The sequence below is a fragment of the Sinohyriopsis cumingii genome, chromosome 12 (genome assembly GCF_028554795.1).
Source record: "Sinohyriopsis cumingii isolate HCF-2022 chromosome 12, ASM2855479v2, whole genome shotgun sequence".
Taxonomy (NCBI): domain Eukaryota; kingdom Metazoa; phylum Mollusca; class Bivalvia; order Unionida; family Unionidae; genus Sinohyriopsis; species Sinohyriopsis cumingii.
The window spans coordinates 10,520,172-10,538,659 of NC_142972.1; the positions used below are offsets into that span (position 1 = coordinate 10,520,172).

Consider the following 18,488-nt stretch of genomic DNA (forward strand, 5'->3'; position numbering starts at 1 on the left):
CCCAAAATAAAGTCTAAATCTGTAATGCAGGTAGATATTAGAGAACAGGCTACAGTTTACCCCCACCCCAAAATAAAGTCTAAATCTGTAATGCAGGTAGATATTGGAGATAAAGGCTACAGTTTTTACCCCACTCCCAAAATAAAGTCTAAATCTGTAATGCAGATAGATATTGGAGATCAGGCTACAGTTTACCCCCACCCCCAAAATAAAGTCTAAATCTGTAATGCAGGTTGATATTGGAGATCAGGCTACAGTTTACCCCCCACCCCCCCAAAAATAAAGTCTAAATCTGTCATTCAGGTAGATAGTGGAGATCAGGCTACAGTCCCCCCCCCAAAAAAAAAAAATAAAGTGTAAATCTGTAATGCAGGTAGATATTGGGGGCGCTCACCAGTTAATATGTACTTTTGAGAGAGTGACGTATGTACGGTGATGTAGTTCGCATTTAAAACATGCACAATGGAGAGAATCTTGGCATACCTCTATGCTACATTAATGTAATGTATATGATATTTCCTTGGATATTGTACTTTTGGAAATTTTATATGATTTAAGCACACTGCTAACTAAAATGACTGCTCCCTTGTGTTAAAAAATCAGCCTGAATTAGTCTAAAGTATGCTAAACATAGCAGCTATTAAAATAGGGAAAATGAATTTTGCCAGACAAGACAATACCAGCTTCTGAAAGTGCAATGAATGAATTACCAAATATATAAAATGTAAAAAAAGTTATCAGCTCTTTTTTATACAATTTACCTCTGAAGTTCAGGAAGTGAAAATGACCAAATAGAGCTAGCACTTTTTTGAAAGGTGCACATCTGAAGTAAGGCCAAGCTGTATACTCTATAACCCATAGTACACCCATCAATCATACACCAAATTAAAGGGTATTAAAGGTTCTTTGAATTACACCTAAGATATACAAGGTCTTTTTTAAATAGCCAGTATAACCAGTGAGGAAAGCCGGGGAAATTCTTTTTCTTTAAAATCCTAACCCTATGCAAAATATGAAATTGTAGAGCGCCTCCATTGGAGATAAAGGCTACAGTTTACCCCCACCCCCAAATTAAAGGCTAAATCTGTAATGCAGGTAGATATTGGAGATAAAGGCTACAGTTTACCCCCACCCCCAAATTAAAGGCTAAATCTGTAATGCAGGTAGATATTGGAGATAAAGGCTACAGTTTACCCCCACCCCCAAATTAAAGGCTAAATCTGTAATGCAGATAGATATTGGAGATAAAGGCTACAATTTACCCAACACCCCAAAAGTATAGTATGTGCCTTTTGCATTATTATTAGATGCCTGCTCAAAAATACAAATTATAAATTATATGCTACTTGCTAATGATCTGATATAATATTTCAAACAATAGGATGATTCTAATCTACTCACATTTTAAGCTCTGTCTTGTGTGTATTTAAAAAAAGAATTTTCAGTTTTTGGCTAATTTCAATTTTTGTGCCTGTGAAATTTCATGACTGTACTTTTGATATCATTTTCGTGACAGGAGCCATGACACATGATGTCAAGCAAACCATTCTAAGATATTTTTAAATCATTTTCATGACTGGAACCATGACACATGATGTCAAGCAAACCATTCTAAGATGTTTTCACATCATTTTCATGACTAGAACCATGATACATGATGTCAAGCAAACCATTCTAAGATATTTTTACATCATTTTCATGACACTGGAACTATGACACATGATGTCAAGCAAACCATTCTAAGATGTTTTTACATCATTTTCATGACACTGGAACCATGACACATGATGTCAGCAAACCATTCTAAGATGTTTTTACATCATTTTCATGACACTGGAACCATGACACGTGATGTCAAGCAAACCATTCTAAGATGTTTTTACATCATTTTCATGACACTGGAACCATGACATGTGATGTCAAGCAAACCATTCTAAGATGTTTTTACATCATTTTCATGACTGGAACCATGACACATGATGTCAAACAAACCATTCTAAGATGTTTTTACATCATTTTCATGACACTGGAACCATGATACATGATGTCAAGCAAACCATTCTAAGATGTTTCTACATCATTTTCATGACACTGGAACCATGACACGTGATGTCAAGCAAACCATTCTAAGATGTTTTTACATCATTTTCATGACACTGGAACCATGACACATGATGTCAAGCAAACCATTCTAAGATGTTTTTACATCATTTTCATGACTGGAACCATGATACATGATGTAAAGCAAACCATTCTAAGATGTTTCTACATCATTTTCATGACTGGAACCATGACACATGATGTCAAGCAAACCATTCTAAGGTGTTTTTACATCATTTTCATGACTGGAACCATGACACATGATGTCAAACAAACCATTCTAAGATGTTTCTACATCATTTTCATGACACTGGAACCATGACACGTGATGTCAAGCAAACCATTCTAAGATGTTTTTACATCATTTTCATGACACTGGAACCATGACACGTGATATCAAGCAAACCATTCTAAGATGTTTTTACATCATTTTCATGACACTGGAACCATGACACATGATGTCAAGCAAACCATTCTAAGATGTTTTTACATCATTTTCATGACTGAAACCATGATACATGATGTCAAGCAAACCATTCTAAGATGTTTTTACATCATTTTCATGGGGGGCCCCGAGTGGCCGAGTGGTCTAAAGTGCTCTCCGTTACGGATCACTGCCATCTCACCTCTGTCTGCGTAGGTTCGAGTCTCGGATTCGGCCAATGTGGGTATGTGAGAAAGCTTGCCAGTAGCTTCTCGAGGGTCAGTGGTTCTTTCCGGGGTATTCTCGGGTTCTTCCTCCACCATTAATACTGGCCGCCATGTATAGCCTATCGCGTGCTGAAAAATGGCGTTAATCCCTACAACAACAACAACAACATCATTTTCATGACACTGGAACCATGACACATGATGTCAAGCAAACCATTCTAAGATGTTTTTACATCATTTTAATGACTTGAGCCATGACACATGATGCCAAGAAACCATTCTAAGATGTTTTGACATCATTTTTAAGACACTGGAACCATGACACATGATGTCAAGAAACCATTCTAAGATGTTTTTACATCATTTTCATGACTGGAACCATGACACATGATGTCAAGCAAACCATTCTAAGATGTTTTTACATCATTTTCATGACACTGGAACCATGACACGTGATGTCAAGCAAACCATTCTAAGATGTTTTTACATCATTTTCATGACACTGGAACCATGACACATGATGTCAGCAAACCATTCTAAGATGTTTTTACATCATTTTCATGACTGGAACCATGATACATGATGTCAAGCAAACCATTCTAAGATGTTTTTACATCATTTTCATGACTGGAACCATGACACATGATGTCAAGCAAACCATTCTAAGATGTTTCTACATCATTTTCATGACACTGGAACCATGACACGTGATGTCAAGCAAACCATTCTAAGATGTTTTTACATCATTTTCATGACACTGGAACCATGACACATGATGTCAGCAAACCATTCTAAGATGTTTTTACATCATTTTCATGACTGGAACCATGATACATGATGTCAAGCAAACCATTCTAAGATGTTTCTACATCATTTTCATGACACTGGAACCATGACACGTGATGTCAAGCAAACCATTCTAAGATGTTTCTACATCATTTTCATGACACTGGAACCATGACACGTGATGTCAAGCAAACCATTCTAAGATGTTTTTACATCATTTTCATGACACTGGAACCATGACACATGATGTCAGCAAACCATTCTAAGATGTTTTTACATCATTTTCATGACTGGAACCATGATACATGATGTCAAGCAAACCATTCTAAGATGTTTCTACACCATTTTCATGACACTGGAACCATGACACGTGATGTCAAGCAAACCATTCTAAGATGTTTTTACATCATTTTCGTGACACTGGAACCATGACACATGATGTCAAGAAACCATTCTAAGATGTTTTTACATCATTTTCGTGACACTGGAACCATGACACATGATGTCAAGAAACCATTCTAAGATGTTTTTACATCATTTTCATGACACTGGAACCATGACACATGATGTCAGCAAACCATTCTAAGATGTTTTTACATCATTTTCATGACTGGAACCATGATACATGATGTAAAGCAAACCATTCTAAGATGTTTCTACATCATTTTCATGACACTGGAACCATGACACGTGATGTCAAGCAAACCATTCCAAGATGTTTTTACATCATTTTCATGACACTGGAACCATGACACGTGATGTCAAGCAAACCATTCTAAGATGTTGTTACATCATTTTCATGACTGGAACCATGACACATGATGTCAAGCAAACCATTCTAAGATGTTTTTACATCATTTTCATGACACTGGAACCATGCCACATGATGTCAAGCAAACCATTCTAAGATGTTTTTACATCATTTTCATGACACTGGAACCATGCCACATGATGTCAAGCAAACCATTCTAAGATGTTTTTACATCATTTTCATGACTGGAACACATGATACATGATGTCAAGCAAACCATTCTAAGATGTTTCTACATCATTTTCATGACACTGGAACCATGACACGTGATGTCAAGCAAACCATTCTAAGATGTTTCTACATCATTTTCATGACACTGGAACCATGACACGTGATGTCAAGCAAACCATTCTAAGATGTTTTTACATCATTTTCATGACTCTGGAACCATGACACATGATGTCAGCAAACCATTCTAAGATGTTTTTACATCATTTTCATGACTGGAACCATGATACATGATGTCAAGCAAACCATTTTAAGATGTTTCTACATCATTTTCATGACACTGGAACCATGACACGTGATGTCAAGCAAACCATTCTAAAATGTTTTTACATCATTTTCGTGACACTGGAACCATGACACATGATGTCAAGAAACCATTCTAAGATGTTTTTACATCATTTTCATGACACTGGAACCATGCCACATGATGTCAAGCAAACCATTCTAAGATGTTTTTACATCATTTTCATGACTGGAACCATGATACATGATGTAAAGCAAACCATTCTAAGATGTTTCTACATCATTTTCATGACACTGGAACCATGACACGTGATGTCAAGCAAACCATTCCAAGATGTTTTTACATCATTTTCATGACACTGGAACCATGACACATGATGTCAAGCAAACCATTCTAAGATGTTGTTACATCATTTTCATGACTGGAACCATGACACATGATGTCAAGCAAACCATTCTAAGATGTTTTTACATCATTTTCATGACACTGGAACCATGACACATGATGTCAAGCAAACCATTCTAAGATGTTTTTACATCATTTTCATGACAATGGAACCATGCCACATGATGTCAAGCAAACCATTCTAAGATGTTTTTACATCATTTTCATGACTGGAACACATGATACATGATGTCAAGCAAACCATTCTAAGATGTTTCTACATCATTTTCATGACACTGGAACCATGACACGTGATGTCAAGCAAACCATTCTAAGATGTTTTTACATCATTTTCATGACACTGGAACCATGACACGTGATGTCAAGCAAACCATTCTAAGATGTTTTTACATCATTTTCATGACTGGAACCATGACACATGATGTCAAGCAAACCATTCTAAGATGTTTTTACATCATTTTCATGACTGGAACCATGACACATGATGTCAAGCAAACCATTCTAAGATGTTTTTACATCATTTTCATGACACTGGAACCATGACACATGATGTCAAGCAAACCATTCTAAGGTGTTTTTACATCATTTTCATGACACTGGAACCATGACACGTGATGTCAAGCAAACCATTCTAAGATGTTTTTACATCATTTTCATGACTGGAACCATGACACATGATGTCAAGCAAACCATTCTAAGATGTTTTTACATCATTTTCATGACTGGAACCATGACACATGATGTCAAGCAAACCATTCTAAGATGTTTTTACATCATTTTCATGACACTGGAACCATGACACATGATGTCAAGCAAACCATTCTAAGGTGTTTTTACATCATTTTCATGACACTGGAACCATGACACATGATGTCAAGAAACCATTCTAAGATGTTTTTACATCATTTTAATGACTTGAGCCATGACACATGATGCCAAGAGACCATTCTAAGATGTTTTGACATCATTTTTAAGACACTGGAACCATGACACATGATGTCAAGAAACCATTCTAAGATGTTTTTACATCATTTTCATGACTGGAACCATGACACATGATGTCAAACAAACCATTCTAAGATGTTTTTACATCATTTTCATGACACTGGAGCCATGACACATGATGCCAAGCAAACCATTCTAAGATGTTTTGACATCATTTTCATGACACTGGAACCATGACACATGATGTCAAGAAACCATTCTAAGATGTTTTGACATCACTGTCATGACTGGAGCCATGACACATGATATCAAGCAAACCTTTACTAAGGATACAAAATATTTGAAATACTCCATGGTTGTCTCTCAGCAGGCAGCGTTGAAAAACTTGTTCCTCAGCAGATTTCTTTCAGATTGCCTGGTAAATGACTGTTATTGTAATTAGAATTATTCAACAACGTTAAACATGGCATGCAATACTTGTTACACCAGTCTCACTAAGGAAAAGTGTCACACAAGTTGACATACCTATTGTTCTGTTTGAGATGGCAAATAAAGGATCATCAAACAATATCCTATTTTTTATGGCATTTTATAGCCTGAAAAATCAGATCCCAAACATATAATGGAATTGATGTGTAATCTGACTTGGTGTCTTGTGTCAGTCAGTTTTGTAGTAGTTGGCCATCCCTGGCCTGGAAATTATCTATCTGTTATGTTTTCTGATTTTACATCATTGCAGTTCACATTAGTGTTAATCAGTGCTATGAATCCTGTGTCTAAACTGTTAGGTAAATTTAAAGTTTCTAAATGCGATTTTGGTTTAGTCATATTACAGTATGCAAGAGCAATCACTAACCCTGACATATTCCATTAGCTAAAGTTTGCCAATGGAAATAAGTGTTACATGCTGGACAGAAAATGCCAGTGATCAGTGGGAAATCCTACCGTTAGATCATAGGCATTCAGTGTGTTGAATTAAGTGTGTTGTGTTGTAATTTTAGGCTAGTGGTCTACATTACCTACTTGAATTACCTACTTGAATTAAGTGTGTTGTGTTGTAATTTTAGGCTAGTGGTCTACATAATATTCTATGTACATCAGATGTGACAGTATAATATTCTATGTACATCAGATTGAGTGTGCAGGTCTCATTATGAGACAGTATAATATTCTATGTACATCAGATGTGACAATATAATATTCTACATACATCAGATTGAGTGTGCAGTTCTCATTATGAGACAGTATAATATTCTATGTACATCAGATTGAGTGTGCAGTTCTCATTATGAGACAGTATAATATTCTATGTACATCAGATTGAGTGTGCAGTTCTCATTATGAGACAGTATAATGTTTTATGTACATCAGATGTGACAATATAATATTCTATGTACATCAGATGTGACAATATAATATTCTATGTATATCAGATGTGACAGTATAATATTCTATGTACATCAGATTGAGTGTGCAGTTCTCATTATGAGACAGTATAATATTCTGTGTACATCAGATGTGACAGTATAATATTATATGTACATCAGATGTGACAGTATAATATTCTATGTACATCAGATGTGACAGTATAATATTCTATGTACATCAGATGTGACAGTATAATATTCTATGTACATCAGATTGAGTGTGCAGGTCTTATTATGAGACAGTATAATATTCTATGTACATCAGATGTGACAATATAATATTCTACATACATCAGATTGAGTGTGCAGTTCTCATTATGAGACAGTATAATATTCTATGTACATCAGATTGAGTGTGCAGTTCTCATTATGAGACAGTATAATGTTTTATGTACATCAGATGTGACAATATAATATTCTATGTACATCAGATGTGACAGTATAATATTCTATGTACATCAGATTGAGTGTGCAGTTCTCATTATGAGACAGTATAATATTCTATGTACATCAGATTGAGTGTGCAGTTCTCATTATGTGACAATATAATATTCTATGTACATCAGAATGAGTGTGCAGTTCTCATTATGAGACAGTATAATATTCTATGTACATCAGATTGAGTGTGCAGTTCTCATTATGAGACAGTATAATATTCTATGTACATCAGATTGAGTGTGCAGGTCTCATTATGAGACAGTATAATATTCTATGTACATCAGATGTGACAATATAATATTCTACATACATCAGATTGAGTGTGCAGTTCTCATTATGAGACAGTATAATATTCTATGTACATCAGATTGAGTGTGCAGTTCTCATTATGAGACAGTATAATATTCTATGTACATCAGATTGAGTGTGCAGTTCTCATTATGAGACAGTATAATGTTTTATGTACATCAGATGTGACAATATAATATTCTATGTACATCAGATGTGACAATATAATATTCTATGTATATCAGATGTGACAGTATAATATTCTATGTACATCAGATTGAGTGTGCAGTTCTCATTATGAGACAGTATAATATTCTGTGTACATCAGATGTGACAGTATAATATTATATGTACATCAGATGTGACAGTATAATATTCTATGTACATCAGATGTGACAGTATAATATTCTATGTACATCAGATGTGACAGTATAATATTCTATGTACATCAGATTGAGTGTGCAGGTCTTATTATGAGACAGTATAATATTCTATGTACATCAGATGTGACAATATAATATTCTACATACATCAGATTGAGTGTGCAGTTCTCATTATGAGACAGTATAATATTCTATGTACATCAGATTGAGTGTGCAGTTCTCATTATGTGACAATATAATATTCTATGTACATCAGAATGAGTGTGCAGTTCTCATTATGAGACAGTATAATATTCTATGTACATCAGATTGAGTGTGCAGTTCTCATTATGAGACAGTATAATATTCTATGTACATCAGATTGAGTGTGCAGTTCTCATTATGAGACAGTATAATGTTTTATGTACATCAGATGTGACAATATAATATTCTGTGTACATCAGATGTGACAGTATAATATTCTATGTACATCAGATTGAGTGTGCAGTTCTCATTATGAGACAGTATAATATTCTATGTACATCAGATTGAGTGTGCAGTTCTCATTATGTGACAATATAATATTCTATGTACATCAGAATGAGTGTGCAGTTCTCATTATGAGACAGTATAATATTCTATGGACATCAGATTGAGTGTGCAGTTGTCATTATGAGACAGTATAATATTCTATGTACATCAGATTGAGTGTGCAGTTCTCAGTATAATATTCTATGTACATCAGATTGAGTGTGCAGTTCTCATTATGAGACAGTATAATATTCTACGTACATCAGATTGAGTGTGCAGTTCTCATTATTAGACAGTATAATATTCTATGTACATCAGATTGAGTATGCAGTTCTCATTATGTGACAGTATAATATTCTATGTACATCAGATTGAGTGTGCAGTTCTCATTATGAGACAGTATAATATTCTATGTACATCAGATTGAGTGTGCAGTTCTCATTATGTGACAGTATAATATTCTATGTACATCAGATTGAGTGTGCAGTTCTCATTATGTGACAATATAATATTCTATGTACATCAGATTGAGTGTGCAGTTCTCATTATGAGACAGTATAATATTCTATGTACATCAGACTGAGTGTGCAGTTCTCATTATGAGACAGTATAATATTCTATGTACATCAGATTGAGTGTGCAGTTCTCATTATTAGACAGTATAATATTCTATGTACATCAGATTGAGTGTGCAGTTCTCATTATGTGACAGTATAATATTCTATGTACATCAGATTGAGTGTGCAGTTCTCATTATGAGACAGTATAATATTCTATGTACATCAGATTGAGTGTGCAGTTCTCATTATGTGACAGTATAATATTCTATGTACATCAGATTGAGTGTGCAGTTCTCATTATGAGACAGTATAATATTCTATGTACATCAAATTGAGTGTGCAGTTCTCATTATGAGACAGTATAATATTCTGTGTACATCAGATTGAGTGTGCAGTTCTCATTATGAGACAGTATAATATTCTATGTACATCAGATGTGACAGTATAATATTCTATGTACATCAGATTGAATGTGCATTTCTCATTATGAGACAGTATAATATTCTATGTACATCAGATGTGACAATATAATATTCTATGTACATCAGATGTGACAATATAATATTCTATGTACATCAGATTGAGTGTGCAGTTCTCATTATGAGACAGTATAATATTCTATGTACATCAGATTGAGTGTGCAGTTCTCATTATGAGACAGTATAATATTCTATGTACATCAGATTGAGTGTGCAGTTCTCATTATGAGACAGTATAATGTTCTATGTACATCAGATTGAGTGTGCAGTTCTCATTATGTGACAATATAATATTCTATGTACATCAGATTGAGTGTGCAGTTCTCATTATGTGACAGTATAATATTCTATGTACATCAGATTGAGTGTGCAGTTCTCATTATGAGTCAGTATAATATTCTATGTACATCAGATTGAGTGTGCAGTTCTCATTATGAGACAGTATAATATTCTATGTACATCAGATTGAGTATGCAGTTCTCATTATGTGACAGTATAATATTCTATGTACATCAGATTGAGTGTGCAGTTCTCATTATGAGACAGTATAATATTCTATGTACATCAGATTGAGTGTGCAGTTCTCATTATGTGACAGTTTAATATTCTATGTACGTCAGATGTGACAGTATAATATTCTATGTACATCAGATGTGACAGTATAATATTCTATGTACATCAGATGTGACAGTATAATATTCTGTGTACATCAGATTGAGTGTGCTGTTCTCATTATGTGACAGTATAATATTCTATGTACATCAGATTGAGTGTGCAGTTCTCATTATGAGACAGTATAATATTCTATGTACATCAGATTGAGTGTGCAGTTCTCATTATGTGACAGTATAATATTCTATGTACATCAGATTGAGTGTGCAGTTCTCATTATGAGACAGTATAATATTCTATGTACATCAGATTGAGTGTGCAGTTCTCATTATGAGACAGTATAATATTCTATGTACATCAGATTGAGTGTGCAGTTCTCATTATGAGACAGTATAATATTCTATGTACATCAGATTGAGTGTGCAGTTCTCATTATGAGACAGTATAATATTCTATGTACATCAGATTGAGTGTGCAGTTCTCATTATGAGACAGTATAATATTCTCTGTACATCAGATTGAGAGTGCAGTTCTCATTATGAGACAGTATAATATTCTATGTACATCAGATTGAGTGCAGTTCTCATTATGAGACAGTATAATATTCTATGTACATCAGATTGAGTGTGCAGTTCTCATTATGAGACAGTATAATATTCTATGTACATCAGATTGAGTGTGCAGTTCTCATTATGAGACAGTATAATATTCTATGTACATCAGATTGAGTGTGCAGTTCTCATTATGAGACAGTATAATATTCTATGTACATCAGATTGAGTGTGCAGTTCTCATTATGAGACAGTATAATATTCTACGTACATCAGATTGAGTGTGCAGTTCTCATTATGAGACAGTATAATATTCTACGTACATCAGATTGAGTGTGCAGTTCTCATTATGTGACAGTATAATAGCCTATGTACATCAGATTGTGTGTGCAGTTCTCATTATGAGACAGTATAATATTCTATGTACATCAGATTGAGTGTGCAGTTCTCATTATGAGACAGTATAATAGCCTATGTACATAAATGCAGCTATTATTATGCTGGTTTGGATTTAATACATGCATCATCCACAATTACCCTTTTTTCCAAACACATAGATTTTACTGAATTTTTTTATCTTTTGCAAATATAACAAGGTCAGGGCTGTTCCATCTAAACATACATGGTACCCATGGAAGGCAGTTTTAAAAAAATATATTTGACTTCACATAGTTCATATTAAAATGATAAGAAAATTCTAAATTGTATCTATGGATGAATATCAGGCAATAAAAATGACTTCCTTGGGTCCCATGTATGTTTTACTGGAAGAGCCTTTATGGAGTCAGTTACAACTTCATGGTGTGGGAGGGCTTTACCAACAACTAGAATCTTGTAAACACAGAATCAAGATAAAAATATTTTGGTTGACCATGGATTCCTAAACTTTATCTCCTCTCAGTAATAATAAGTATTTGTCTCTTCCCCTTGACCTCCTTACAGTGTATCAGGACTATGGCCTGTGTCTGTGCTTGGTACTCTTGAATAATTAACCGTGTATTCCCAATCTTTGTTTTCTCTCAATATATCGAGACTATGGCCTGTGTCTGTGCTTGGTACTCTTGGATGATTAACCATGTATTCCCAATCTTTGTTTTCTCTCAATATATCACGACCATGGCCTGTGTCTGTGCTTTGTACTCGTGTATGATTGACCATGGATTCCCAGTCTTTGTGTTCTTTCAGTAATAATGTTTGTTTGTCTCTTCCACAGGGCCTCCCTACAGTGTATCAGGACTATGGCATGTGATTATGCACTGTGCTCCATGTTTGCTCCTGGAGACAGACATGTTATTATTGGGACAAAAGTAGGTCTATATTGTCATAGAATTTTTTTTCTAAACTAAAGATGTCCTTCGTTTAGTATGCCTGTATGTCAATACCTAATTTTTTTGCTTGAATTAGTTATACAGCATTGGAATAAGTAGTTGCACCATTTTGAAATCAATCTTATGTTTTTAATCGGGGCATTACGTGTCTTATTGATAAGGGTAAAATTTGTAAAAGTCAGGACACTAAGGATCAAAGCACATTATATTGGGTACAGATGTTTCCTGAATTATTATAAAACTCGGCCATTGCTTCATTTTGGAATTTTAAGACATTCAAATACTTCGTTTTCTCAGGAATTTTAGTCTTTTTGGGAAAAGATGTTGACATAAAATCAAACAGTTAGAAAAACAGAAAATGTGTAATGACTTGAAAAGCGCAGAAGAATATTTGTTCTCCCCACCCACGACCACCTGTCTCTTGTACACATTCTGTTTAAAAGATAAAAAACTAGCCAAATGGTTGTATACGTGTTATTTTCTATAAGATAAAAAGCTAGCCAAATGGTTGTACATGTGTTATTTTCTATAAGATAAAAAGCTAGCCAAATGGTTGTACATGTGTTATTTTCTATAAGATAAAAAGCTAGCCAAATGGTTGTACACGTGTTATTTTCTATAAGATAAAAAGCTAGCCAAATGGTTGTACACGTGTTATTTTCTATAAGATAAAAAGCTAGCCAAATGGTTGTACACGTGTTATTTTCTATAAGATAAAAAGCTAGCCAAATGGTTGTACATGTGTTATTTTCTATAAGATAAAAAGCTAGCCAAATGGTTGTACACGTGTTATTTTCTGTAAGATAAAAAGCTAGCCAAATGGTTGTACACCTGTTATTTTCTATAAGATAAAAAGCTAGCCAAATGGTTGTACACGTGTTATTTTCTATAAGATAAAAAGCTAGCCAAATGGTTGTACACGTGTTATTTTCTGTAAGATAAAAAGCTAGCCAAATGGTTGTACACCTGTTATTTTCTATAAGATTAAAAGCTAGCCAAATGGTTGTACACATGTTATTTTCTATAATTTAGTTTGGAAATTTCTTCTTCAAATACATTGCCCAATCAATCATAATACATTAGGAATCCTTCTGTGCCCTCTCAAATGAAAAAAGACATTAACATGACTTGTTTTAGCATCAAGCTACAATGTCAGCTGCTTTCCTAGACAGAAGTCAGACAAGAGTTGTCTCACACTGGGCAGAGAAACTGGGACCAAATTCTGTTATGCACCAGTTACTCCTTGTGTAAATTTTGTGCTCTTTCTCAAGTTAAGAGTGATCCAAGAAATTTATCTCAGGGAAAGTAACCTTGATCTGTTCTGTCTTTGAACTGTACTCTGTATTTCATCATTGAACTATAGTCAGTCTACCAAAGACTTATGAAAATGGTACTAACAGCTGCCTCGCTTGGCACTCATTCAGAGGTTAGTGTTATGACTGGTTGTCCTGATGTCAGGATAATGGGACTGAGTGGGACATGATGGTGTCTGCAGCATGATGCCCCATTCCTGGACATGACTATAAACTGCCACACTGCTGACATCGTAGCAATATGACTGAAAATTTTGTAAAGCAGTGTTAAAAATCTCAAGCAAGCAAGCACACACACACACACACACACACACACACACACAGTATGCATCTTAGACTATGGAAGACATTAAGATCCAGAATACTTGTAGGAGACCTTCCAAAGCTTGGGTAGACTCCCAGTTTAGTTTAATGTCTTCAACTACCTTCTCCATTTTGGTATTTGCTATTTCAGTAGGCTTCTTTGTCAACTCACACCTTTGACATCAAATATTGGTGATCACAATTACCATGTGTACTCAATCAGACAATGTCCAAGGAAGATTCATTGCCTCCACAGAATAAGACTTCATGATACTGCCTTCAGAGTTATGTAATCTTGCACCTGTTCCATCAGTGTCCATCTTTAGAAATCCTGCATCTGATGTCATTTTAACCAAAAAAGATCAACCTTCATTCCAACTGTTACTGCAGTCTGATTGGATTTTGAACATGTTGCACAGCTTTGATAGCCTATCATGTGCTGAAAAATGGCATTAAACTCAACAAAAACAGGCACAGCTTTGATCAGCAATGTTAAGACCCTAGCATCAGGAGGCCTTTCTGCCATCAATAACTCATGTCCAACTTCACCTTGGCATTTTACAAATCTCACAGTACTATTTTCGATTCCCAGATTGCAGCCATTTACTGAGACATTGCAAGTCTGAAAATATTAAAACATGGATCAGGAATCCTTCCAAAAGATACTTCATACTGACTTTCTGATACTGTAGCTGTTTCTGTTACCCCCCAGCTTGCAGAGAGAGATGTCTTTCTATCAGTGTTTATGCTGTGTTGAGTTCTTCACAAAGCAGCTGTTAGATCCCAGCATTTGTTTTCCAGTCTCCTGTTCCTCTGCCAAATAGACTATATCTCAAAACAGGACACAAAGGTGGCCAGCATCCTGTAGGGCCCATGAGTCCATCCCATTTTCATTTTCCAACTGGGACCATAGACCATGAGGCCCCTTTAAGGCACGACTCATGGTGAAACACTCCTCCAATCCTTATTCTTTGGCTTGGGCCCAGTTTGCTGAACTAAGTGTACACAATGCACAGGAAGAGAAAGACAGATTTCAGCCTTGTTTCTCTCTCTCTGTCATCCTGCTTTCTGCAGAAAATGATGCTATACTCATGATACCCTTTTCCCAAAATCCTAATACAGGGAAGACTTGAACAATTAACCAGAAAGTGAGAGAGCCTCTTCCCTATGGATGCATGGGTCTTACAAATCATCTCCAGATCATGTTCCATAAGTTTACTCAGTTATCAAGAGTTAACATTGCCATTGAATCCCCAAAGACCCTTACAAGGCAGACATCCTGCAGCAGGACTCCATCCTTAAGATAAGGACAGCAGAGATCATTTGCAAGACAAACTCACTGGGATTTTACTCCATACTTTCAAAGACCCGACAGGAAGCTATTTCAGTTATCAATTTAAGCTGTCTCAATCAACACATATGGGCAACCATATATGGACCGTGTTGCACTTCAGTACCACCTTCACATCAATGACAGTGAAATTAACTGGATGACATTCTACAAAAGCATGAGGTTTGCCATATTTTGTTACCAAGGAAATTCCTTGTCAGACTTTATCAAACCACTTCAGTGGCCTAGTGGGTAGAGCATCTGCTTCCGATGCAAGATTGTGGGTTTGAGCCCCAGTAGAGTCATACCAAAGACTTATAAAAAATGGCACTAACAGCTTTCTCGCTAGGCACTCATCATTAAGAGGTTAGTGTTGGAACTGGTCGGCCTGGTGTCAGGATAATGTGCTGGGTGGGACATGATGCTACATGTCTGCAGCATGATGCCCCAGTGCTTGACATCACTATAAACTGCCACAGCGTAGACATAGCGATATGACTGAAAATATTTTAAAGCTATGTTAAAAATCAAAATCACCCCTCCCCCCCCACACAGTCTTTATCAGTCTGGGCTGTCCTTTGTAACTTGTACAAGATTTGTTTTTCATATATTAGGACAAAATCCAGGGTAAGAGGATGTAAGTCTCTCTACCGCTGATATATTCTCTTAGCATCTTCTGATTTGAGAATGTATTTATTAAAGAAACTAATTTGTGAAGTCAGAATTGTTTCCTTCATTAATACTTACCAGATGATAATAAGGGTCCAGCCATCTTTGGATGAGCATGCACTTCCAATCCAGTTACAACTGACTAATGGCATGATTTAATGCCAGTCCTGTTCTCCAAAGGGGGACAACTTGGGCCTGACCTGTGTCTTGGTAAGCAGATGATATTCTAGCACTTTTTATGCTGAAATTATTGAAAACGTTGTTGATGTCATTTTTTAAAACTTGGAAGGGCATGATTTGTGAGTTAGCAGAAAGACTCCATATGTATTTTGATTGGGTAGGTATTGTTAAAGAAACACATTTAATTAAAATAGTGGGGTATCTTTAATTATTTGGTAAATATGTTAGTTAATATTAATTATAATGAAAATCAATGATATTAATATGGGTATTAATGTGACAATTATTTTCCTTTGTGTCAGAGTGGGAAACTGCAGATCTTCGACATTGGAGCTGGAGTGATGCTGGAAAGCATTGAGGCTCACACAGGAGCTGTGTGGTCCATAGCTATGGCACCAGACAAGGTAATTGTTTTGAGAAAAGCGGAACATATGCAAAAACACACATGCAGGCACATGAATATGTCTAATGAGGCAATATTATCACCAACATGTTGTAAAGTTCAAGTCTGCATTTGTGGTATTTGATTGGTCAAGCTTGTATTTCCTGCATTGAGACTGCTGCATTATTAACTTAAGTGCAGGCCCAGATTTTGTTCATATAATCCAGGCCAGATCTTATAATTTCTGAATTAGATCTGATATAATCTAGGTCAGATCCTGTAATTTGTGAACTATGATATTGGAGTCATTTATATATTTATTATCATGGTCATAGCCTTGTTTTGATCATGAAGTATAATCCTTCAAAACTTTCCACTTCAACTTAATTTTTTGGGTTCTGAACATGAAATAAGGTCCTTATTTTGATTTGGCACAAAGAGGATTTATAGGTGTGTTTAGAGGAATCAGCATCCAGTTTATTCCTTTGGAATGTGTATTTTACGCCCTGCTGGAAATGCATATAGTGTTACCCTTGTTCATCAGTACATCTGTTGATTGTTCATTCATCTGTATATTGGTCACACATCTGTCACATGTAGGAGTCAGTATCTCAGGCACTTGTGAATGCAAATTAAAAGTAGGTAAATTTGACCTATGTTCATTGACTTGGTCAGAATTTAGCATTTACTTTTATACACTTTGGATTTAGCTCATACAACTTTGTCAGAATGCCTTTTGATGAATGCAACACCCTTTAACTTAAAAATAGGTTGATGTGACCTCTGTTACCTTTGCCCAGTGACTTTGGTTAAGTTTTTTAAACTGAGAGTTTCATCTTCAGAAAATTGTAAAGCTGCTATTTTAATTGATTTTGCATGTAAAAATATGCCTTTCTTTGTTCAGTCTGTGGTACAGTCCAGTGACATAATTATATGTATAGGGTAGTACATTCCATTCACATAATTGTATGTATAGTGTGGTACAGACCAGTCACATAATTGGATGAATAATGTGGTACAATCCAGTCATATTTTTGAATATATAGTGTGACACTATCCAGTCATACAGTTGGATGTATAATGTGGTACAGTCTAGTCACAAAATTGGATGTATAATGTCTTACAATCCAGTGATATAATTGGATGTATAATGTGGTACAATCAAGTGACATAATTGGATGTATAATGTGGCACAATGCAGTGATGTAATTGGATGTATAATGTGGCACAGTCCAGTGACATAATTGGATGTATAATGTGGCACAATCCATTGACCTAATTGTATGTATAATGTGGCACAATCCAGTGACATAATTGGATGTATAATGTGGCACAATCCAGTGACATAATTGGATGTATAATATCTTACAATCCAGTGATATAATTGGATGTATAACGTGGTACAATTCAGTGACATAATTGGATGTATAATGTGGCACAATGCAGTGATATAATTGGATGTATAATGTGGCACAATCCAGTGACATAATTGGATGTATAATGTGGCACAATCCGTTGACCTAATTGGATGTATGATGTGGCGCAATCCAGTGACATAATTGGAT

General features: G+C 35.4%; 1 protein-coding gene across 1 annotated transcript in view; it reads left to right on the forward strand.

Moving 5' to 3' along the window:
- The window catches only part of LOC149785998 (WD repeat-containing protein 3-like), a 152,510-nt gene that overhangs the window by 67,871 nt on the left and 66,151 nt on the right, over positions 1 to 18,488 (forward strand). The window contains exons 12-13 of the mRNA XM_089976279.1: positions 12,632 to 12,725; positions 16,844 to 16,945. Of these exons, the coding sequence (XP_089832405.1) occupies positions 12,632 to 12,725; positions 16,844 to 16,945 (196 nt within the window). The remainder of the gene's footprint in view (positions 1 to 12,631; positions 12,726 to 16,843; positions 16,946 to 18,488) is intronic.